Source organism: Petaurus breviceps, unplaced genomic scaffold (assembly GCF_028583685.1).
Source record: "Petaurus breviceps papuanus isolate PSGF00001 unplaced genomic scaffold, PetGlider_PUasm1.0 90865, whole genome shotgun sequence".
Taxonomy (NCBI): domain Eukaryota; kingdom Metazoa; phylum Chordata; class Mammalia; order Diprotodontia; family Petauridae; genus Petaurus; species Petaurus breviceps.
The window spans coordinates 8832399-8857642 of record NW_027187367.1 but is presented as its reverse complement, the minus strand read 5'-3'; the positions used below and the strand labels follow the sequence as shown (position 1 = coordinate 8857642).

The 25244-nt window shown below is 36.8% G+C and overlaps 1 protein-coding gene and 1 pseudogene across 4 annotated transcripts in view; both read left to right on the top strand.

Annotated features, from left to right (window-relative positions):
* ILRUN (inflammation and lipid regulator with UBA-like and NBR1-like domains) overlaps window positions 1-25244 on the top strand; it is a 115333-nt gene that overhangs the window by 57756 nt on the left and 32333 nt on the right. For all 4 annotated transcript variants that reach the window (XM_069073489.1, XM_069073487.1, XM_069073488.1 and 1 more), the window contains exon 3: window positions 6559-6756. In XM_069073489.1, coding sequence (XP_068929590.1) covers window positions 6559-6756 — 198 coding nt within the window. The remainder of the gene's footprint in view (window positions 1-6558; window positions 6757-25244) is intronic.
* Window positions 12414-25099, top strand: LOC138150099 (small ribosomal subunit protein uS2-like; annotated as a pseudogene).

The window sequence follows — 25244 nt, the reverse complement described above, 5'->3', positions numbered from 1 at the left end:
TATGGAATCTGTTCAGGAGACATTCAGTGAAACAGAGAGTTGGTAACCATTCAGAGAAGTTTTTTTTTTTTTTTTTTGGTTAACAAGCTTACTTTAGTCAGTCAAATATATATATCATTTACTTAGTTCAGGGGAAAAAGGTCAGCACCCCAAACTTCAGCATATACAGACAGAATTATCAAGACAGAGAAACAGATCAAGTAGACAGGTTTCCAAACTGTCCAACCATTACATCCATACCAAACCCAACTGGGTTTTTCAAAGCTGGGGGGCTCTCAACGGCTTCCCAGAGTCTCATCTGATCAAATCACAGAACACTTCTCAAAGGGAGCGCCCTGTGCTCCATGTTAATAGTGAATCCAAGTAAGCAATAATATTTAACTGCTAGAAATCTCTCTTTACTGACCTTTTTAAAAAAAAAAAAATTTGAATTGGGATTTTGCTTCTTCCATTCTTGTGCCTGTTCAATTAGCTAATGAAGGTACTTTGAATGAGTGAAATTCTAGTAAAGTGGCCTAAGCTAAGTAATCTATTAATAAGGACTCTGAGAAGCACTGATTGAGATGGAGCTTCTTAAAAGGGCAAAATTTAATTGGAATATGTGGAGAAGACAGTAATGTAATTCTAGGAAGATGTTCTGATGTGAGATGAAACACAACTGCGAACTCTCAGAGCAAACCCAGAGTTTATGAAAGTGGGGCCTCCTTTAGTTTTTGTTTATATTTCCCATTAAGGAAAATGGCAAGAAAAAGCAAAACCAGAAGACTAGTAGAGTGAATTCATCTGTCTTACCCATCATGTATAGTATTTCTTACATGTTTTAGAAAATAGTCACACTTGATTTGAAGGCTTGTATAGTTGATGAGTAAGAAACTTGAATTAATTCTGCTTTATAGGTGGTGCTTGTTTTTTTAGAATGATACATCAGTTGTAATGCACATGGTAGCTTATGGGGAGAGGGAAAGTTCAGATTTATGTAATTTTCTTGAGATTCTTGTCCAAAGCCTGCTTTTTTTTCTTAGCCCATTCTAATTTCTTTGTCTGCTTCCTTTGGAGAAACTCTTTCTACCAGTGCTGACCTGTAACTATTTGACAATTTGGGAGTTCCCTGGGGCTGTGGGAGGCTGTGACTTGTTCAGGGTCACATGACTAGTAGGTATCAAATGAAAGCTTTGAGCCCAGATGTTGGTGACTCAGAGACCAGCCCCTCTACCTGCTTAATTTCTTTTGTCTGTGCTGATTTCCATACTGGTTTTGAATTTAGTATTATCAGAAAGGCACTGAATAGAGAGCTGGTCTCCGAATCAGGATGATCTATGTTCAAGTCCTGCCTCTGACATGTACTAATTATGACCCTGACAATGTCACTTATTTTCTCCATAAACTATAGTCGTTCCCTGTGGCGCCTCTCCCCCGCCCCCCAACTTTCCTAAGACTTGGAGTTGCAGTGAAGGTGTTTGCTTACATTTATAGAGGACATTTCTTTGTGGGGAGACTCACTATGGCAATGAAACCACCAGTCTAGTCCCTATCTCCAGTATCACAATGGTTCTACAATTTGGGCCCATCTCCTCATTTCTCCTTTGAGAAACCTTATAAGCACAGATGATTTTCTATGTTAGCCAATCAAAAACTAATTCATTTGTCTTTGACCCTAAGTTTAATCTCTCTCTTTATTATGAGAGCAGCGTTTTAGAAGCCATTTACTTTTCTTTTTCAAAAAATTAGTCTTTTTTGCAAAAAATTAAATCTAGCCCTTATTTATTTTAATCTATAGCTTATGTTCAAAATTTTGGAGCTTCTGTGAATGACCTTAGAGTTTAGCACCTTGGACAGTGCCTGACACATAATAGGTATCTTATAGCTTGTTGTTGGTTGATTTTTTTTTTTAGAGGGGGGGAAGGCAAGGCAGTTAAGTGACTTGCTCAAGTTCACACAACTAGTAAATGTCAAGTGTCTGAGACCGGATTTGAACTCAGGTCCTCCTGACTCCAGGGCTGGTGCTATATTTACTGTCACCTAGCTGCCCCCTAATTGATTTTTAATCCATAAGCTGTTTGGAGTTCCTTTTAAGGATGCTTAATACTGTGTTTCAGGAAAATGACTAAGTTTTTAAAAGTCCAGATAAAGCCATGGTTAGACAGCGAGACAGTTGTTAGATTAATTGGGAAAGTAATGTCAGCAGTGGCTAGAATGCCAAAAAGTAGATGAGGTATCTGAACTCCTGGTTTTTGGCCTGACTTTCAGGGCCTGTATTTGTGCAGCAGATTTTTTTTAATGAATGTTGAGAATTGGACTGCTTTTATTTGAAGTAGTTTTTTTTTTTTCCTGAGTGAGGGGAGGGTTACTTGTGACTAAAAATTTTCTTGACAATTGGACAGAAAGTGCTGAAAGTTGTTTTATCTCTTCAGCTAATTAATGCAAATGTGATTTTGTTTTTCTAGAAATGTGTCCATTTGTAAAATACCTTTGTAGTTAGCCAGATTGTTCTTGTTGTAGAATGACTGATTTAAAAAAGAAAGCATGCATTTTGAAAGAGCTATAATTTCACACAGAATTTTAAACTGCAACACACTGGAACTCTTTGATATGTTATTTTAGTATTTTGGAGTTGGTAATAATGTACTACTTTGGATTGTCTAGCCCCTCTGCTTTTTTTTATCATACTTATTATTAATAATGGCTTTTAATTTCACTTTCAGCACCCAAATTGTCACGTCACATACAATAGCCTGCTTTCATCCACTTATGTTTTTCATTTATTGTTTGGGCTATTTCTAATTTTAAATCTTAAGAGATTTTATTGGTCATTGATTCATAGGCATAGTGTCCTTGGAAGAATGTTATTAGAGAGAAGGGCTTTTGCAACCAAGAGCAGTTTGGGGATCCTTAAAAATATTGTGTGGTGTCTCAGTGAATTCAGTCTAACCCAATTTATTTACTTTTCAGTTCTGAGTCTAGCTTATTACTCATTTGCCATACTGATCTGAGGTATACATATTGATGCATTAATTCAGCAAGTATGTCATAATTTGGACATAATGTCTTTGATATGCTTTGTTTTTTCACCCTGGTATATGTGGTTGAACCACACTCATAGAGACAACTAGATGGCACAGTGGAGAGAATGCTGTGCCTGGAGTCAGGAAGACCTGATTTCAAATCTGACCTCAGACAATTTATTAGCTGTGTGATTCTGAGTGAATCAGTTTACCTCTATTTTCCTCAGTTCCTCAACTGAAAAAGGGAATGATAGTCTTGAAGGATTGTTGTGAGAATTGAATGAGATAAAATTTGTGAAAGTACTTAGCATATGATGTGCTTGGCATATAGTGGTGCTATATAAATAATTGTTCCCTTTTCCTTCCCCTCCACCCCCAATATATCACTGTAGATTTCACTGAAGAGGCTTATGGTGTTTGGGGGAATCAATGCAACTTCCACACTGTCATCTACAAACAGAAGATTTGGAGACTCTTGCCATCGATAGGAAATTTCCCTTTTGCTGAGACTTAATTTTGTCTAGTTTAAGCTTTTAGCTTTGTTTAGACTTTATTATGCAGAGGATCTTCTGTGACATTGGTGAATACCTGTAGCAAACATATATATCATCCTCTCTTCCTCTTTTAATGTTGTTTTGAGGTTAATACTCATATTGTTTGACAGAATAATCTCTAGAGTTGTACCTTTCATTTGATTTTGTATAATTTTCCTGCATATCTGAGAGGTGTTTTGTCTAAGGAAAGCTTTCAAGATTGTATTTTATTCTACCAAGTCAAATGTTTAGAAAAAATCCGTGGAATATCTTATATTCTGTACACCTTTCAGTCATATGAATATAATGAATTACATCTGTGGTGAAAAATCATATACAAAAACCTGACTCCTCTCTTTTGTTGGTTTTGTGAAGTTTGCATTCAGTGTGCACAGGCCATTTTCATAAAAAAAATTTATATAGCTAAGAAAGAAATATATAATGCAAAGAAAGCAAGTCTGTGGGTCAATAATTACTGATGTTTTCTTGTTTACTTAAATTAAAAAAAATTATGCCTTTTATTTTTTATGTCATTTCAATTTGGCTGTCACTGTGCTGGAAAATACATTTGTGACCTTCCTTGTCATACAATAAAATAGTTAAGCAAAAATGACCAATATGGCATAGGTTATATACATGCAGAGGGGTGTGTGTGTCCGTGTGTCCGTGTGTCCGTCCGTTTTCATATATTCTTGGGATAAGCCAGCTTAAATGGATTTTATACCAAGATCTCTTTTTTTCTCAGCTGCTTTTTACTACTTTTGAAGTGGCACTGCTTATAATCTTTTGTCATTTTCCTTGGTGTAATATCTTACAAATAAGCTTGTATTCTAAAACAGGTGTCACCTTTGTACACAGAAATTGTTTGCTAGCTAGGATAAGTTTCTAGGTTCTTTTGAGCTTTCTTGTGAACTGCGCTACTATTAGGGTTGAATTAAAAATTACCCAAAACAGAATACCCATTTTGTGATTCTCTGTATTCTTATACTTCCTAGTTGTGTGTTCAGGATTAGTTAGCTGCTTTTCCTTGAAATTGTTTTACATCAACTACTTTTCTCCTCCTGAATATATCCTTGACAGGCAACAAATGTACTGTATAATATAGTAGAAATAAAAATAGTTGTGTATGTTCTTAGTGTATTTGCTGTAGTGCTGTCACTGATTATTTTGTCTTCTATTCAGCAAAGAAGCTTGACTAGCACAATTTTTGCTTAAGGAGACACATCAAAAAAATTTTTTTTAATCTCTACAAGAGGCTTTCTCCTTTAGTTACATCCTCCACTACCACTTATGATTTGGTGTAGAAGAGGGAGGAACTCTACTTTGGGTTAAGACTATGGAACTTCATTCTTTGTCCAAAACTCTGTACCTTTTTTCAGTGCTCAAACTAAACCAGTCATTGAAAAAAAATCACTACAATTTGAGGAATTTCAGAGTATAAGCCATCTAGATAGATAGATAGATAGATAGGTAGATAGATAGATAGATAGATAGATAATTGTGTAAAGAATCATTATCTCCTTATTAGATATTTTAGTAATTTTCCTTGTTCTAGATTTTTCTTTACCCCTCAAAATTTATCTTATTTCCAGTGTAATAGTTTCTCTTCTTGGTTTTTCTAAGTTAATCATCTCATATCAGGCATATTTTGCTTCTGGACCTCCTAATCTAAGATAGGTCCCCCTTCTTCTAATAAGAATAGGAAATTAGATCTGTCTCAGGCCATCCAATTAAAGTAGAATTATCTCTTAGTCTTAATTTTCCTTAGTCTTGTAACTCTAGGATTTGACTGTTTTTATCACTACCTATCTGAAAGTTACCCCAGCTTTCTAGCCTCTTTACCTCCAAATTATCTAGTCTTTGTTTACTGGTATCATTATCCCTTTTTTTCTCTTAGAGCTCACTATTTTTTGTTGTATAGGATGCCTAGGTCCAAAGCTTTTAATCTGCTGCGATAACTCCCAATCATTATAATTAATTTTTGTTGTATAGGATGCCTAGGTCCAAAGCTTTTAATCTGCTGCGATAACTCCCAATCATTATAATTAATTGCTTCCTTAGAGACATAAGCCTCGGACTCAGCATATATAAAATTACTTTCCAGAAGAAAAAACAGAGTAAAGCACAGGAGAGGATGGAGAGGGCTTTTGGTCACAGGGAAGCTTCTTGTCAGTCATATTGTGACTGAATTTTTTACCAAATTGATGCTTTGTAAATAAGTAAAATATATTCTAAAAGCTCTGTGTTTCTGTGTCTTCAGAGGATCTTTGCCAAAGCTTTTTTTTAAATTGTTGTTATTTGTAGCATAGCCTTGAGGACTGTTGGCTGAACCCTCCAGGATCTCTCAGTACAGCTTGGCAGTAGGAGCATCTACACTGGTTGCCAGAACAATAGCACTAGACTCCAAGAATGTAGAATTACCATTTGGCTCTCCTGTCACATTTCTGCCTAGGATCACTCTACTTAGAGGACACAGGAAAGGAATAAAAGCAATAACAATTATTTAAATGGGAAGTATGGGTGTGACTTTGGTTGTCCCAGCCCCTCAGCAAATCAGAATAGTTAGTAAATTGAAGAATCAAAGATGAGCAAAATGATAGTTTCATTTTAGGGGCAACTTAAGAATTTGAAGACCATACAATAACTTGAATAGTAAGTGAAGCCACCAAAGATTAACAGTGTGGTTTGATAACATTTTGTACCTGCGGTTTTTTAGTGCAGTTGATTGTGATGACATATCCTGGGCTTGTCAGGCTGTTGATTTCTTTATTCTTGAGCACTCGTTTTGCTTCTGCTTGTGTGTCCTCTTGAGGATGCGAACTCTTGTATTGATCTGAGATTATTTACTATCATGCTTATTCTTTCTGGCTGGTTGTGGAGATGATATAGTAATAGGAAATAACTTGTGTTTGTGAAGGAGACTAGAAAGATTGAGCAGTTATTTTGGGTTGTAGGCATGTTTCAAGCCGTACCAACCATGGAATCACTAATGTCTTAACATTCTTTTTTTTGTTTGAACTCAGGAGCAGAGGCCTGGCCACCAGGGGTTTGTCTTAAGTATGTTGGGGGAGATCAATTTGGACATGTGAACATGGTGATGGTGAGATCATTAGAACCCCAAGAGATTGCAGATGTCAGCGTCCAGATGTGCAGTCCCAGCATAGCAGGAATGTATCAGGGACAGTGGCGTATGTGCACTGCTACAGGACTCTACTACGGAGGTGAGTCTGTCATCATGTAACCCTAGGTGAAGTTATTGTCATTGTTCATAGAACTTACTTGTGCAGCATCTTTTAAATAGCCCCCAAATATAGAGCTAAAATAAGCTTAGAGTAGGATAAACTACCCTCCTCGCTGTGTGGTAGATTTATTCTCTTTTACCTTGATAATTTGATTTAAAATTAACTTAATAAGCAAAAGAAGTGTGCTAATGTGCTATGCTATATATTGCTTATTATTAATATATTGCTTATCACATAATGTTTTAGGTACTATACAGAATTCAAAAGTTATAGTCTCCATCCTCAAGGAAGTTAATAGAAGATTAATAGCCATGCCAAACAGACATATAAAATATATGTACTTTTATGTAAACATCTATTGTGCTAAGAACATTTATTTCTCTTCACTTTTTTCTTGGTTTTTAGTGCCTTTAGATGAGAAGAAACTGGTGTATATTATTTATATTATTCTTTTATTCCAAAAATCACTCTTTATCTTGTTTTCTCTGGTCCTTGAGGATTATAGTCTTCAAGACTTTGCTTAGTTAAAGTTGAGAATAATTATAATCATTCTATGTAATATTAAGGTAATTGTTTTTTTAAAAAAACTTAATAATGGAGGCTATGTAGACCTCCATTACATGTAATATAGGCATCATGGAATTTTAGGAGTAGAAGGAACCTTAGGAGCTCACCTAATCCATAGGGAGGTTAGGGGTGACTGTTTTAATGGTTTTCATAGATCACAATGTTTAGAAGTGGAAAGCATCTTAAAGATTAAGTCTAACACTCTCATTTTACAGATAAGCAGACAGGTATGTGAAGTAAAGTGTTTGCCTAAGATCTTAGAGGTCCAGATTTGATCCCAAGTTGTCATATTTTTGCATTGAACCACAGTGTTTTCTTGGACTATTTCTTAGAGGGTCTAACTTTTCTTTGTTAAATACTATCTTATTTCTGTAATAGTAGCAATCATAGGGGCGGCCAGGTGGCTCAGTGAGTAAGAGCACCAGCCCCAGAGTCGGGATGACCTGGGATCTAATCCAGGCTCTGATACTTAGCACCACACCCAGAAATAACTGGCCATGTAACCTTGAGCAAGTTACTTAACCCCAATTGCTTTAAAAAAAAAAATAGCAATCATAAAGTAATTTAGTTTTCACTTTTTAGACATTTGCAGAAGGGTTTCTTGTGTTTTTTCACTTTAGTTTGATTGAATTAGATGTCACATTTTTTAAATGGTGGCAAAGTGGTTATAGCCATACACCTGGACTCAGGAAGACATAATTTCAAATCTGCCTTCAGATACTTAGTAGTTGTGTGATCTTAGGCAAGGTACCTGTTTGCCTCAGTTTCCTCAACTGTAAAATGGGGTTAAAAACAACATCTCTCTTGCACAGGATTTTTATAAGGATCAAATGAGATAAACATTGTAAAATGTTTAGCACAGTGCCTGGCACATAGTAAGTGATACATAAATGTTAGCTGTTATTATTACAGTTGTCACTCAACATTTATAGAGGTTAGGGATGCAAGACTTCCATGAATGTGAAAAATTTTGAATAACTCTAGACCATACCCCAAATCTTTATTTTAATAATTCTGATCAGATTTATTTAACACATAAAAAAAGTAAAACAATAAAAAAGTTGTAGTTTCTATGAGAGATTAGTATCTCACACACTATCTTTGCAGCTGCTGGTTGCAACAACTGCTTCATGGATTTTTTTCTTCAAAGCTCAAGATATACAAAGATCAGGGTGGCTAGGTGGCGCAGTGAATAGAGCAGTGGCCCTGGAGTCAGGAGGACCCGAGTTCAAATCTGGCCTCAGACACTTGACATACTTACTAGCCATGTGACTTTGGGCAAGTCACTTAACCCCAATTGCCCTCAAAAAAAAAAAGATAAACAAAGATTACGTCAGGAGAAAATCACATGACTGATTCTGGATAGTAGAAAGACAAAGAAGAAGCATTTCCAAAGAGAGTACTTAGCCCATATTTAATGCACTGAAACTTTTTTCCTAATTTTATTTATTTTTTTGCTTTTTGGAGGGGCAATTGGGGTTAATTGACTTGCCAAAGGTCACATGGCTAGTAAGTGTCTGAGGCCGGATTTGAACTCGGGTCCTCCTGATTCCAGGGCCGGTGCTCTATCCACTGCCCCTCAGTTTGATTTTCTTGTGATTTCCATTTATGTAGTTGTAGTGCTGTATACTCTTTTCACTTTGCTTATTTATCTCTAGATTTGTTCATAAGTCTTTCCTTGTTTCTCTTCCTCATTCATATTTTATTACACAGTAATACTTCATTGTATTCACATATCAAAGTTTATTCAGCCATTCCCTAATTGATGGGCATCTGCTTTGTTTCTAGTTCTTTGCTTTGGTATATATTAGACCTTTTTTTTTCTGTTTTTGAATTCCTTAGGGTATTTCCTAGTAGTGGGAGCACTATTTCAGAGTGTGGACAGTTTAGTAATTTTTCTCACATAATTCCAAGTTATCTAGAGTAGTAAGAAAGCCAGTTTAGAACTCCCATCAACAGTGCCAGTGTTCTATAGCTCTTCCAACATTTCCTGTTAATGGTGGGAATTTTAAAAATTGTTTTTGGTCATCTTTGCTCATTTTTGTAGTGTGAGGTGAAAACATTAATGATTTGGAACATTTTTATATGGTCATTTATAGTTTGCAGTTCTGTTGAAAACTGTTCATGACCTTTGATCACTACCTGGCCTGTTGTTGAAATCATGCTGACTTTTTATGTCATTGCTTCCTTTTCTGAAAGTTAATTGCCTCCCTAAAAGTATATTCTGAAATTTTCTGAAGAATCATAGTAAAGCTAACTGGCCCATAAGTTTGTAGGTTCCCTTTTCTTCCCTTTTATTTTACTTTTTTTTAATATTGGGAAAACATTTTTCCTTCAACAGTACTGCTTAGTACTTTTTCATTCTCTATTATCTTACAAAAGTCCTTGACACTGGCTCAGCAGTCACATCTGCCATTTTTTTCTAATTCCTTAAATTATGAGTCATCTGGGCTTTTGGTGATTCTTTTTTTAACTCATCAAGGATAGCAGATTATTGGGTTTTTTTTTTTCCATTTATCTTAGGTTTCAAATCCTTGTTAGCTATTTTTTTGTACTCTTCCTCCTAATTATTTTTTTAGCAAAGAAAACAAAAGCCAAATAAGATTTGAACTGCTTTGCTTTGTCTTTGAGTTGCCATCATCCTGTGTGTGCTGAACAGGGGTCACTTTGCTGCTTCCCTTGCCTTCAGAGTGCCTACTTTATTGAGTCCAAGAAGTACCACATGTAGAGACATAGTTGAGACTCTGAAGTGGGTCAAGATTGAGAACATTATATATACTCTCCTACCTTTGTCATCGGAGCTATTCTCATCCATTCTTCAGTGGTCCTTGTGAAACTGAATTCCAGATTGTGGGGAAAAATTCTCTACCCCCACCTCTACCCAAACCTTTCTTTCTGCAGTCTCATCCCTTTTCACCTCAGTTCCTGTCCTCTAGTCTTCCACTATATATCTCCCCACTCTTTCTGTAGTGTCCTCTGGAATTCTCATACTATAATAAATTGAATTTCCTTCTTTCTAGGCCTCTTTATATCATGTTCTGTTCATCTTTTGCCTCCCAATGAGACCAGACTCCCCCTAAATAACAATACATTTTTGGTCTTCCTTTTTTTTGGAGGGGGGAAGACAGAACATTTGGGGTTAAGTGACTTGCCCAAGGTCACATGGCTAGTAAGTGTTATGTGTCTGAGGCCGGGTTTGAACTCAGGTCCTCCTGAACCCCAGGTCTGGTGCTCTATTCACTGCACCAGCTAGCCACCCCTTGGTCTTCCATTCTAGTACTGTTTGTACCTTCCCTCATATTCTCCAACTTAATAGGTAGAGGTAGAGCTGGAATACCCTTTATTGCTCATCACCTCTACTAGACTCTACCACTGTCACTTTGAGGTTGACTATGTATCACCCAATCCTATTTCTGATAGCTGTTATCTACCAATCTCTAGGACATTCTTGATGCTTTTTCAGTGAGTTCAACCTGATTCACCTCTTTTTTTGTTCCAACTCCTGCCCTCATACTAGGAGACTTCAACAAACATGTTGATATTCACTCAAATATCCTAACCTTCAAATTCCTCAATCTACCTAGCTCCTAAGACTTACTTTTCCACTTCCCCTCAGCTACACGTAGGGATCTGGTTATCACCCATAAGTGTTCTACTTCCATGTTCAAGATCTCCAGAATTACCTTATCTGATAACCATTTTGTGTCTTTCTATTTTGCTTTACTCCTCTTGAATTAATTTTTTTTGTTATCATTTCAGTATGCAGTCTGTCTACCACACGCTTCTTTACCAGGCCAGACCTCATCATCTTCTGTTTAACTTGATTCTGTATTATCCTCTCTTCTTGAATCTTGTGTTACTTCTTTGTTCTGTTACTACCTATGTCTTGCTAAACCTCAGTGCTGGATTACTCTTACCGCTTGGCTCCTCTAATCCTATACCTGCTACTGAACAGAATGAGAAGTCAGGAAATTGTGTTAATTGGATCCATTACAAATTTGTGTTATCTAATTAAGTGGACCCTCCCTGTATCCATCCCTGTATCAAGGCAATCCTTTTACTCCTCCTTAATTGGGTATACTGTATATCATTGTGCATCTCCCTAATGGCTATTTCAAACTACTCCTTTCCTGCAATCTTCTCAAGGCATCCCCTTCCCCAGCTCTCAGGTAAGTGCTTCACTTCTTAAGTCACTACAAAAGCCCAGGTACCTTACCTTAACTTTCACTCTCTTCTAAACTCTTCATAGTAGATTCACTGACTGGCTTCAGTGTTTATCACTCAATTGCAACTGCTCTCTCCATGTACCAGTGATCTCTAATTGCCAAATCTAATGACTTCTTTACTGTCCTTCCTCCTACTTATCATCTCTCTAACATTTGACAGAGTTGACCACCCTCCTCTGCTGGTTACTTTCTCTTGTCCTAAAGTTTCCATGACATTTTTCTTTTCTGGTTCTCCACCTTATGTGAGAACATACCTTGTTCTCATTCTCCTTTCCTCATTCATCATTCATATCGATCTCTTGGTGGATTTCTCTAATTTATGTATCCTGGTCACTCTTCTCTTTACTCATTCATTAACTTCCATGAATGTGATCTCAGGTCTACATATCTATCTATAGTCTCTCTCCTGATTTGCAAACCTGAATAATTTACCTATTAGACATTTCAAACTGTATTCTGATAGGCATCTAAAATTTAACTTCTTTCCCCTCAAACCCACCCCTCTTTTGACCTTCCCTATTACTTTTGAGGGTGCCGTCATCTTTCTAGTCACTCAGGTTATCAGTATTAGTGTCACTCTTCACGTATCCAGTTAGTTGGTAGATGTTGGTTTCACCCTTCACAATATCTCTTATGTATATTTTCTTTCCTCATTACTTAAACACTTTGCTACTGTTTTTGTTCAGTCATTTGCAGTTGTGTCTGACTCTTTGTGACTTCATTTGGGGTTTTCTTGGCAGAGATACTGGAGTGGTTTGCTATTTCCTTCTCCAGCTTATTTTGCAAATGAGGAAACTGAGGTAAACAGAGTTAAGTAACTTGCTCAAGGGTCACACAGCTAGGAAATGTCTGAGGCCATATTTGAACTCATGAAGATAAGTCTTCCTGACCATACTCAGTGTTCTGTTCACTGCATTGCCTAGGTACCCACTCAGCCACTACTAATCTGTTCATATTCTCATCACCTTTCCCCTGGTTTTGGCTTTTTGTTTGATTTTTTTTACCTAAAGTCTCTCTCTGCTCTAATCTATCTTACCTACATTTGCCAAAATAATCATGGTAAAGTGTAAGTCTGACTATATTACCCCTTTTCAGTAAACTTCAGTGGTTCTCTCTTACCGTTAGAATCAGGAACAAATATTCTTCTTTGGCATTTTAATATCTTTCTGAACTGGTACCCTGCATACTTTCATCTAACCAAATGGACTTACTTGCTGTTACTCATCTGTGGCATTCCATGTTGCCAGGCTTGGAGTGCACTTTCTCTTTTTCTCCTCTCAGACCCCCTGGTTTTCGTTACAGTTTGGCTTAAGTACCTACATCCTCTGTGAGACCTTTTACGATTCCCTTGAGCTGCCAGTGAACTCCCTCCCAAAACTTTTTTATGTATTATATGTATATGTACATGTTGTTTCTCTTATTAGAATAGAAGCGCCTTTGCATCAGCAACTGTTTCGTTTTCGTATTTGTATACCCCCCCCAACCTTCATATTTGAGTCTTGGCATATAATAAGTGTTTAATAGATGTTTGATGCTGAATTGACTCTATTCCTTCTTTTGTTCTCCTTTTCTCCAGCATAGCAAAAAAGCAAACACCCCAGAAACCTACAACAAAACAAACAAAATATCAAAACTTTCTATTTTCCTGAGCTTTTCTCACAAACTTCAGCTTGTTGTATTTTAGCATTTTTGATACATTCAACCAGTATTATGCTGCACTTTTTATTCATTCTCTTCCTTTGCTTTTTTCTTCTCCATGTGTTTTTTTAAAAATCACGTTGATTCATGAGTTCCTTGTGTATCCATATTATTTCTGGTTAATTCTCTCTTTTCTTCCTTGGTGGCTTTTTTTGGGTATCTTCAAAATTGCATTCTTTATAATTTCCTTAAAGAATTTTAGTCCTTGAGATCATACCTGTCTTTCCTCGGATCACTTTGAAATGGACTTTGTACCCACCTTTCCTCTTTTCTCTCTCAAACTTTAAGGGAGAGTGGTGCTTTTATCCCCAAACTTCCTGTCATTTCCATTCTAATTACCTTTCCACCTTGCTGGTCAGATCCATCACAGTGGTTGTCTAAATTGGTTCTTCTGTCATCTGAGACAAGACATGCTTCACTTTTGCCAGAAAGACAGCGTTTGTGCATGTCTAGTTAATTGAAGTCCATCATGATTATTCTATAATACCTCTATTCCAGGCTTATGATGTATTTCTAGGATTCTTTCCCCTCTCTATCCAGGTGGTTGGTGTGTAATATATTCTGATGACAATATCTGTCTGTCTCTTTTGATCTTCCATCGGGCTCATTCTTTTAGGTCAGGCCTGTACAACATACATAGCCTTGTACCACTTGCAGCCCACCAGAGGATTTTAGATGGCCTACCACTATGTATTCACTCCTGTTTGTCATGAGACCCGCAGCAGCCAATGGTCATCAGTTTGTCTCTAGTTACCTTTACTTGCAAAGTGAGCCACTAAAAACCTATCTGTGGCGTGAAGTTTTAGCCATTTTTTTTTGGCCTCTACCTATTGCCAAGTTGTGTAGGTTTGCTTTAGTTTCTTATATCCTCGCATGAGTTTATCTTCCTAACATATGGTGCTTTGCCACCCTACCCTTGCAATAGTCCCTTGCTTGTGTCTTTCGAATAAAGTATAACCTTCCAGAGGTATGTTCCATTCGCAGTGATCAGATTTGACTCTTTATGAGAGATTTGCCTCTAGTCCATCTTGCCTCTTAAGTGTAGTTGATCCATTTGTGTATAAAACTTTGAAGTCATGAGTTTTGTTAATGGCCACTTTGGTGGATTTTATCAATTGTTGGGCACTTTTACTGTTAATTTTATGTTATAACTATATAACTAGGTGGTTATACTTAATTTCCTTCCTTTCATTTCCTCTCTAATTCCTAGCCCTTATGGTTAGATATGGAGTACTCAAAGACTTATCAACCCTTGTTAGGTACATTCTCTCCCTGTACTTTAAGCCATTTTTTAGAACTCTAAATACCATTCCCAGATACTTGGCTTTTTTTTTTTTTTTTACCAAGCATTTATTTCTCAGATCTCTTGTTCTTTTAAGAATCTCCTACCCCAGAGGTCAATAAGCAAGAAAATACCACCTCTGTCTTAAGGCCTCCAATTTCTTGCCAAAATTTTCTTAATCAGGGGTGGTTGAGTAGTGCAGTGAATAGAGCACTGGCCCTGGAGTCAGGAGGACCTGAGTTCAAATCCAGCCTCAGACACTTAAAACAAACAAAAAAAAACTAGCCGTGTGACCTTGGGCAAGTCACTTAACCCCAATTGCCCTCCAACAAGCAAAAAAAAATAATAATTTCTTAATCTTTATCAATGCTTTTTGAAGCTCCTTTAGGCAGTATCATTTGTACCCATGAGTTACCAAGTAGGTGATAGTCAGGGGATAGGCAGTATTCATCTAGTTTTATGTAGAATTTGTTTTTATGATTACCGTCACTTCTGCTGTCAGCTGACTGCTACTCCCAATTTACATAGCATATGCCCAGGCTAACCTAAACATTTCAATGTTGACATTAAATGGTTTTTTTTTTTTAATTCACTAGAAATCCCCCTCCGACCCCCTTCCCTTTAATTTTTCAGCTGCTATGCAGAAAATTTTTTAGTTTCTGTTGACAACTTGGGCCCTAATGGCAGTCTTTTGAACTCAGGTGTTTAACATTGATCTGGGTCAGTTATAATTTTCATGGGAGGGATGAGTAGGTTGAAGAACCAAGTGGTTAGGGTATTTGAGGAAAAATCAGTGTGTATTTTGAAGTTCTCTAATCTGAGGGTGGAATTTGGGGAGGGGAGAACAGTGGTGAGCCAGATATCGAACTCATTGAGGAAGAATGGGGAGTGACCTGGGGTTTTGTAGACAATTGTTGTCAGGAGTTTGGTTAATAGATATGAACAGCATGGACTTTAAAGGAAAAGAGGTTCCTGCATGATGGAGAAAGGGTGAGAACTTGAAAGAGGCACTGGGAACAAAAAGTATCCTAACTCCATTGTCTTGACCAGTGAGCTGAGGAGAAATGAGTGTAGCTGGTACTGGAAAGCATGGCCAGAGAAGCTGTGTCATCAGGGAGGAGCCAGATTTGAGTAATAGCTACTAAATGGAAGGAGTGAGAGAGGAAAAGATTTAAGATGAAAGGAAGGTTTGTTGCCTATGGAATAGGCATTACACAGGGCACAGTGGAAGGGCTGTTTGGTATTTGGCTGAAACTTGGAGTAGAAAGGTTGAGAGTGATGGGAATGATGCATCAAGTTGGGATGGGGTAGGGCATGGGGTTTGGATGATGAGCCAAAGGATCACATAGCTAGTAAATACCTGTCTGAACTTAAGTGTTTCTGACTCTAGGTCCAGAGCTCTATCCTCTGTGCCACCTACTACCTTAACCTGCAAGATTTGTTTCTGTTCTTCTATTCTCCAGTGCCTTTCACATAGAAATTTCTAAATTTATGTTGAACCATGAAGGAAAAGAATGTGGGATAGATCTGGAGAGGGATAGGGATGGGTAAAAGGTTTGATAGAGAAAGGGCAAGTGAACTGATGTTAAGATAATCTGAGTTTAAATCTCAGGGTCATTTTGAACAAGTATGTTCTTATGGGATTATGAAATCCTGAGCAAGAAATTGAAAACTTAAGACAGTGGGACACAAGTGGTATTTTTCATTTCCATTATTGTTGCTTATTGATTGGGCCTTTGGAGAGTGAGCATATTTAGTAAACAGCTGGTTAAAAAGCCAATAGGATCATAGATCAAGGCCTAAGAGACCTAAAAGGGACCTGAGAGACCAAGATATGGTATCTAAGAGCGAGTTTTGTATTTCTAAACTATGGCTTAAAATAAATGGAGGACATATTTTTATCTAGAGAGATAGAAAATATTTTATGAGGACTGGTAAAAAATCTAAGACTATTTTAAATTGAAGAGTTGGAGATGGAATCATCTACTTAGGGAACATCTACTTGAATCTAACAAGATAAGATACCAGAGAGTAACTAGCAGCTACAGTATAAGAATAGTAGAAATAAAGAGAGACCTAGAAAATTGAAAGGAAAAAAAATACAGAAAAGGACTCAAAATTAAAAACTCATCGATCCTGTAAACAAATGTACAAAGTATAATAAGCAAGTAAGTTGAAATATTCCTTTTGAAAGGAAGCAATTTTGGCCTTATAGGAATCAGTGAAACTTGGTGAGTGATAGGACAAATGACTAAAATATGGTTGTTAATCATGCAGTTATTAAATATCTACTATGCGGCAGGTACCACTGCCAGGTGCTGGAGAAAATTAAGATATGAAAGAAACCCTACTCTCAAGGAATATTAGATCCTGTCAGAGGAAACTTGTTCTTATATAAATAGATACAAAATAAGCACAAGGGAATTTGGTGATTGGAGAAGGGTACTAAGAACTAGAGAAATTAGGAGAGGCTTTATTGTAGAAGGTGAGACTTGAGATGAGTTTTGAAGGAAATAAGGAATTCTAAGAGGTGGAGTTGAAGCAAGTGTGCTTTCCAGGCATTGGGAATAGTCTGTGCAAAGGTAAATCAAGAAGAGATAAAGCATATTATATGTGAGGAATAGTGCAGGGCAGCCAGTCTGACTTGACATCTGAATATAAAGAGGAGAAGTGTATAACAAAGTTGGAAAGATGAATTGGAAGCAGACTGTGAAAAGTTTTCAAAGGCTTTGTATTTGATTCTGAAGGCAGTAAGGGAACCATTGGAGTTTATTGAGTAGTGGAGAGACATGGTCAGATTGATGCTTATAAGATGATCACTTGTATGGAGAGGGGAGAAGCTTGAGCAAGCAGGGTCAAGTAAGAGGCTGTTCCAGTAGTCTTAGGGATAGGTAATGAGGGCCTGAATTAGCGTGGTGGCCTTGCCAGTAGAAAGAAGAGAACAGCCTTTCCACACTGCCCCGAAGAGGGTTCCATACGGCGTTGTTCTCGGTTTCTGTCGTAACTTTAAAGGGAAACTTTCATGATGTCCAGAGCCCTAGATGTCCTGCAGATGAAGGAGGAGGATGTCCTCAAGTTCCTGGCTACAGGAACCCATTTGGGCGGCACTAATCTGGACTTCCAGATGGAACAATATATCTACAAAAGAAAGAGTGACGGCATCTGCACCATTAATTTGAAGAGAACTTGGGAAAACCTTCTGCTGGCAGCTCGTGCCATTATTGCTATTGAAAACCCAGCCGATGTTGGTGTCATCTCATCCAGGAACTCTGGCCAGCGAGCTGTTCTGAAATTTGCTGCTGCCACTGGCGCCACACCTATTGCTGGACGTTTCACACCAGGCACCTTCACTAACCAGATCCAGGCAGGTTTCAGGGAGCCTCGCCTTTTGGTGGTTACTGATCCTTGGGCAGATCACCAGCCTCTGACTGAAGCTTTGTATGTTAACCTCCCAACCATTGCCCTATGCAACACAGACTCCCCACTTCGCTATGTGGACATTGCCATTCCATGTAACAACAAGGGAGCTCACTCTATGGGTATGATGTGGTGGATGCTGGCCCGTGAAGTCCTGTGGATGCGTGGTACCGTCTCCCGGGAACACCCCTGGGAGGTTATGCCTGATCCTTACTTCTAGAGGGAACCAGAGGAGATTGAAAAGGAAGAGCAGGCTGCAGCTGAGGGGCAGTGACAGAGGAGGAGTCTCAGGGTGAATGGACTGCACCTGCCCCAGAATTCACTGCTACTCAACCAGAGGTGGCTGATTGGTCTGAGGGAGTACAGGTGCCATCTGTGCCCATTCAGCAGTTCACTACCGAAGATTGGAGTGCTCAGCCAGCTACTGAGGACTGGTCTGCGGCTCCTACTGCTCAGGCCACTGAGTGGGTAGGAACTACCACAGAGTGGTCTTAAAACCCAGATGCTCTAATAGTGTTGGAAAAAGGCTGATTGAAAATAAACATTGGTTTCTTTAAAAAAAAAAAAAAAAAAGAAGAGAACGGATGTGAGAGATATTGTAAAGTAGAACCCAAAGACTGGCAGCTGATTGGGAGAGTTAGTAATCCAGGATAATACTTAAGTTGTGAACCTGAGTGATTAGAAGAATGATAATGTACTTAACAAAAACAGAGAAGTTTGGAAGATAAATGGATTTTGGAGGTTAGAGAATGTATTCTGTTTTGGAGATATCAATATTGAAATATCTATAGGATTTCTTATTATAAAAGACCAGCAGGCATTTGAAGATGCGTAACTGGAGCTAGGAGAGAAGAGGAGGAGTAGGATTTTTATTCAGATAGTCATGAAACTGATGAGGTCACCAAGTGAGTGAGTAATAAAAAAAGGAAATAAGACCCAGGACAGGGAAGGAAAAGAGGGAAAAAGGTGATGGCAGAATAGCATTGAATATAAAGAGACAGTTATGAGAAAACCCAGGAACCAGAGAAAGGGAGGATATGTGAAGAGCAGTTGGGTGAAAATCATCTGAAGGAAGAACAGAAGTGATGCTGCTACTACTACAAGACTTATGGACAGAAGGGAGAAATAGATTAGAAGTTTAAGTAAACCCAATCATAGCCCTGACATGGAGGCCATATCATAGCAGCAATGGAATTCTTGGATTATCTGTTCCTATGTTAGAATGTTCTCCACCTGAACCAACTCTGTCCTTAATTTTTCTATGCCTTAATGATTATTTAACATAACTTAACAAACTGGAAAAACCATAAGTAGAACTGTTCTTTTGGACCTTATTTTTTGAAGGAATGAGTTACTAGATTAGAAATGATTGAAACTTTGGGTGTCCTTGACCATTCTATCTTAGAGTTTGTGATAAGAGAGACAAGGAGGCAGAGATTGTTTGATATGCATCCTAAATTTTGTAGATTGGACTTCAAAGATTTAAAGAGTTTAGGTATAATCCCATGACCTGAAATGCTGTGGGATTGGGGACTGGGGTGTGGGGTGGAAAATCATTAACCACCTTAGATTTTTAAAAGCTATATTTAGATGATTGAAGGACAGATAATAGGGAAGGAATATAAAAGTATAGTAAGATTCTGTAATAATTGTGTTAGGCACATTAAAGTGCAGAATGAACTAAAGTTGGTGATGACTGTTAAGGACTGAAAAAAAAAATGTTGTTTTTCCTCCTCTGTTGGTGGGGGGAAGAAAAGGAAAGAAGGAATATAGGGTCACTGCTTTGGGTGGATGAGACAGTGATAATGGATCTGGGCTGGAAAGAAAGAAGATATTTTTCGCTTTTCCAAAACTAGTAACACCATGACTTCATCTTGAAAGTACATACAACATTCTATACTTATCTCCCACCCCCATTTTTAGTGTGTTTTTAAAAATTTACAAATTGCTTTTTCCCCTCCCACCCTCTATTCCGTTGAACAAAAGAAAAAATAAAAAGAAACCCTTCTTTCATATATGTGCAGATATCCATATACATACATATATATCTGTGTGTGTGTATGTGTGTGTGTGTGTGTGTGAGAGAGAGAGAGAGAGAGAGATTGAGATTGAGATTCTACACCCTAAATCCATCAACTCCCTGTGAGAAGTCAGATAGCATGTTTCATAATTGATTCTCTGGAATCATGGATGATTGTTTTTACAGTTTTAGAAATTATTTGCCTTTACAGTGTTATTGTTATTGTACAAGCTGTTCTCTTGGTTCTGCTTATTCCATTTTAAAAGTAAGTTTATAAAAGTCTTCAAAATTGTTCGTTTTTATAATGTTGATGTTATTTTGAGGCATTTGGTGGCACAGTGGACAGAGTGCTGTACTCATAGTCAGTCCTTTGTTCAGATTTACTAGCATTTACTAGCTGTGTAACCTTGAGCAAGATACTTAACCTCTGTTTACCTCAGTTTCCTAAATTGTAAAATTAGAATAATAGTAGCACCTAACTCCCAGGGTTGTTGTGAGGATTAAATGAGTTAACATTTATAAAAGAATTTTGCGCAGAGTCTGGCACATAGTAGGCACTCTGTAAATGCCTATTCTCTTCCCTACCCTTAGAGCATATGAAGTCTTCTTGTTCTTACTTCACTGCATCAGTTTGTAGATTGCTTTCCTTGTCACTTTGAGGTTATCTATTTCCTCATTTCTTATATTCTTATGCCACAATTCAACACTTTTCAACTCTCCTTAAGTTTTTCATCAGATTCAGGGTATTGAAAGAACTTTCTTTCACATGAGATGGTAAGCCACTATCTCTGACCTTTTAAAGATCATAGATGATGGAAGGGATACTGTGGGACTGGAGAAGGTCAAACATCTCAATTTTTAAACAAAAAAATCAAGGTGGAATTACATCAAGATACTAGTAGAATGAAGTTAGGAAAAGCACAGTTCTTCCTACCTTCTCTGCCCCCCACCAAGAAATGAATAGTTTAAAATGTCACCAAATATAAAATAAATAATTAGGAGAAGAGGAAAGGGAGTCAACCAAAAAGTCTTAAAAGAGAGAAACCTTTCCCATAGGAAAAAGGAAAGAACAAGAAAATGAGCAAGCAGCAGGAAAAAAATCTAACATGATAAATAATTACTATGAATTCTGAATAAAAGTCACCAGAAAGGAAAAAAAAAAAAGAAACAAGCTATAGTAATGGTCTAAGAAAAGGAAGTTGGATCTCATACAAGATACATCAAAATGGATAATAAACACTTTGAAGGACATTCTGTCTTTGGTAAAGAGTGATCTGGAATTGGTCATCAGAGTTCTGTCAGGGAAAATGGAATAAGCTAAATTGATGATGAAAATAACAACTTTGAGGAAGAAGTAGAAAATTTGAACAATGTAATGAACCAACAGGCAGTAAAATTCTTAGGCTGAAAGACTATTCTTCAGTTATTCTAACAAAAGTAGATTGAAAGAAAACACATCTGAAGAAAGAGAGAAACCTTTACAAGCAAAGATGGTACATCTAAAAGACAGAACTGTGAGTGATGATCTAGTAATCTTCATGTTACCTGAAAAAATTCAAAAAAAAAGTCCAACCATCATCTTTAAGGAAATTGCTCAAGAAAACTTTTTGGACATGGAAGACCATTGATAGAATTCAAAGAATACCCTCAGATTTAACTCATCCAGACACATTATTAAACTCCCCAAACTTCCTTGGTAAATGATAATTTTATTCGTAGATACTATGAAATCCTCCATCACAAGAAAACAGAAGAAAAACTGAATATAATTTATATAAAGTCAGTAGGAATTGTATTTCACCCTAGAAATTTCTAATCAGGTAAATTAGGAGTTACATAGATTTTATTTTTTAATCTGGGCCTATGATTTTATTGATGTAGATGAGCAAACCCCCTGTACCAATGCAGATTGGTAAGGATTCTTAACCTTCTAAAATATTTAACCAGGGTTCAAAGGTAGGACTTGAACTCAGATCTGCCTGACCCCCAAGGTAGGCTTTCTTCTGAACCTTGTTGCCTGTCTGAAATAACATAAAACTTAAAAAAAAAATTTTTTTTTTAGTACCCTACAGCATTTCCAAGAAAATCTTGTTGAAATCTTTTTTATGTACTCTGCTTCCTGGCAGATTTGTGCAGTTGATCTGAAAAAGGTAGGGATGCAAGGTAAACATTTCATAAAAAGGCATCAGGAAGATCGACTTATTTTTTTCTTCATTGGGGAATGTTAAGGCAACAAAAGCTAAGAAATGCCCAGCCAGAATGTCATTTTTGATGGAAAACTAATGGTCAAAAGCCCTTGGGATTTAGCAGTGGAAAAAGGGATCAATCAATTAACAAACAGCATTCAGATACTGTTTAAAATACTGAAATGTATTCAGTATCATGAAATTAACCCAGAGAAACATATGGAAGACTTCTATAATGTTGGCTACAAAATAGTTTACAAAGATTTAAGAAATAAATAATTGGAAACTGATTTAATGATTATTTAAAATTAAGCCAATATAATAAAATTTCAGCTCCTTCCCTCTCTCCCCTCAAATCTGTAGATTAAATGCTATCAGTACAAATGGCAAACATAATACCTTTAAAAAGTAAGATATATGTAGAAGAACAAAATGTTAAGAATTTCAGGGGAGACTATGTAGAAGAAAAAGTAGGAAGGGATATGCAATACCAGATTTCAAATTATATTTTAAATATAATTAAATTTATTAAGTTTATAGAAATGTCTGGACAAAAAAATAGAAAAACATCAGTGAAATAATTCTAATGGTAATGATCTAGAATAGATACATATAGTAACTTAGTCTTTATTCTAGGATCACAAAACACTAGGAAAAATATCATTCAATAAAAATTTTTGGAAAAACTGGTTAATGGGTTTTGCAAAATTTGGAGGCAAACCAAAAAAAGTACACCTACCACTTCAAATTCCAAATGGATAATCAAATGCCTATATACAAAAAGTATCAAATCTTTTAAGATAGTGTCTTATGTCTTTCACAGCTATGGTGAAGGAATAATTTTTTTTACCTCTAAACAGTGAGCATATAGTTTATTTAACTTTATGAAACAAAGTTATCAAAAATGTGTAGTGCCACAAAATATTTATAATCATATTTTAAAGACTGTAATTTACAGGTCCTTGAATACTATTTGTAACTTGTTCAAACACATTTTACTATTTCCTGGTAAGTAATTGTTATTTGGGGGAGAGGGGGCGGGATTTATTTAGTATTTTACTTTTTCCCAGTTACATGTAAAAACAGTTTTTAACATTTGTTTTTGAGTTCCAGATTCTTTCCCTTCCTCCCTCCCCACCCCCACCCTTCATTGAGAATGCAAGCAATTTGATATAGGTTATACATGTGTAGTCATGGAAAACATATCCATAATGATCATGCTGTGAAAGAAAACATAAACCACTCAAGAAAAAATAAAGTTAAAAAAAAAAGTGTGCTTCATGTTGTATTCAGACACCATTAGTTTTTTCTCTGAGGATGGGTAGCATTTTTCATCATAAGTCCTTCAGAGTTGTTTTGGATCCTTGTATTGAGAATAGCTAAGTCATTCACAGGTACTCATCTCACAATATTGCTGTTAACTTTGTACATGGTACATTTCACTTTGCATCTATCAGTCAATTCAAGTCTTTCCGGGTTTTTCTGAGAGCATCCTGCTCATCACTTCTTAAAGTACAGTATAATTCCATTGTAAACACATACTACAGCTTGCTCAGCCATTCCCCAGCTGATGGGCATCCTCTCAATGTACAGTTCTTTACTCCCAGAAAAGGGCTGCTATAAATATTTTTGTACATATAGGTTCTTTTTTTAAAAAAAATCTCTTTTGGGATACAGACCTAATAGTGGTATTGCTAGTTTGAAAGGCATGCATGATTTTCTAGCCCTTTGGGCATAGCTCCAAATTGCTCTACAGAATGGTTGAATCATTTCGCAACTCCACTGACAGTGGATTAATGTCTCATTTTTCCCACATCCCCTCCAACTTTTGTCATTTACCTTTTCTATACTATTAGCTAATCTAAGAGGTATGAGGGTAGTACCTCAGAATTTTTTATTTTTGCTTTTTTGGAGGGGGGAATGCAGGGCAATTGGGGTTAAGTGACTTGACCACAGTCACATGGCTAGCAAGTGTTAAATGTCTGAGGCTGGATTTGAACTCAGGTCCTCCTGATTCCAGGGCTGGTACTCTGTGCCACCTAGCTACCCTGCTCAGAAATGTTTTAATTTGCATTTCTCTAATCAATAGTGAGTGAGAATATTTTTTCATATGTCTATAGAGAGCTTTGACTACTTCATCTGAAACTGATATCTTTTGATCATTTATCAATTGGGGAATGACTTATTTTTATAAATCTGACTCAGTTCTCTGTTTGAGAAATGAGAACTTTGTCAATGAAACTTGCTTTGAAATGTTTTTTTCACAGTTAATCTTGCTAATTGTATTTCCCTCCATCATATTCTCCCCACCCCCATTTATTCTGTTCTCTCTCTCTTTTCACCTTGTCCCTCCTCAAAAGTGTTTTTACTTCTGACCACCCCCTCCCCCAATTTGCCCTCCCTTCTATCACCTCTTCCCTTCTCTTATTTGCTTCCTCTCCTACTACTTTCCTGCAGGGTATCATAGATTTCTATACCCAATAGAGTGTGTATGTTATACCTCTTTGAACCATTTCTGATGAGAGTTTGATGATTTCTTTTCCCTGTTTTCCCTCACCTCCTCCTTCTTTCCCTCCACTGTAAAAGCTTTTTCTTGTCTCTTTTATGTGAGATCATCCCTTCTTATTCAACTCACACCTGTGCCCTCTGGCTATATATATATATATATTCCTTTTAACTGCTCTAATAATGAGAAATGTCTTATAAGTTATAAACAACATCTTCCCATATAGGAATGTAAACGATTTAAACTTATTAAGTCCCTTAGGATTTTCCTTTCCTTTTTTCTTGCATTTGAAAGTCAAATTTTATATTCAGGTCTGGTTAAAGGAATAAATTCTTAAGCTGTCACTTAGGGAAAATCATAAGAGAAAAGAGTTTGACTTGATTTTATAAAAAGAAAAGGCAACAATGCAACAAAAAACAATGTTTTATCAATATGGAGTTAAGAAAAATACTGGGGAATAATCTTTGCCTTAGATACTTCTGATAGAAATCTAATATCCAAGTTTTATAAGAGAATCTCCACGCAAGTTTTCATTTCAACTTATCAGTTTTCTAATAGATAAGAA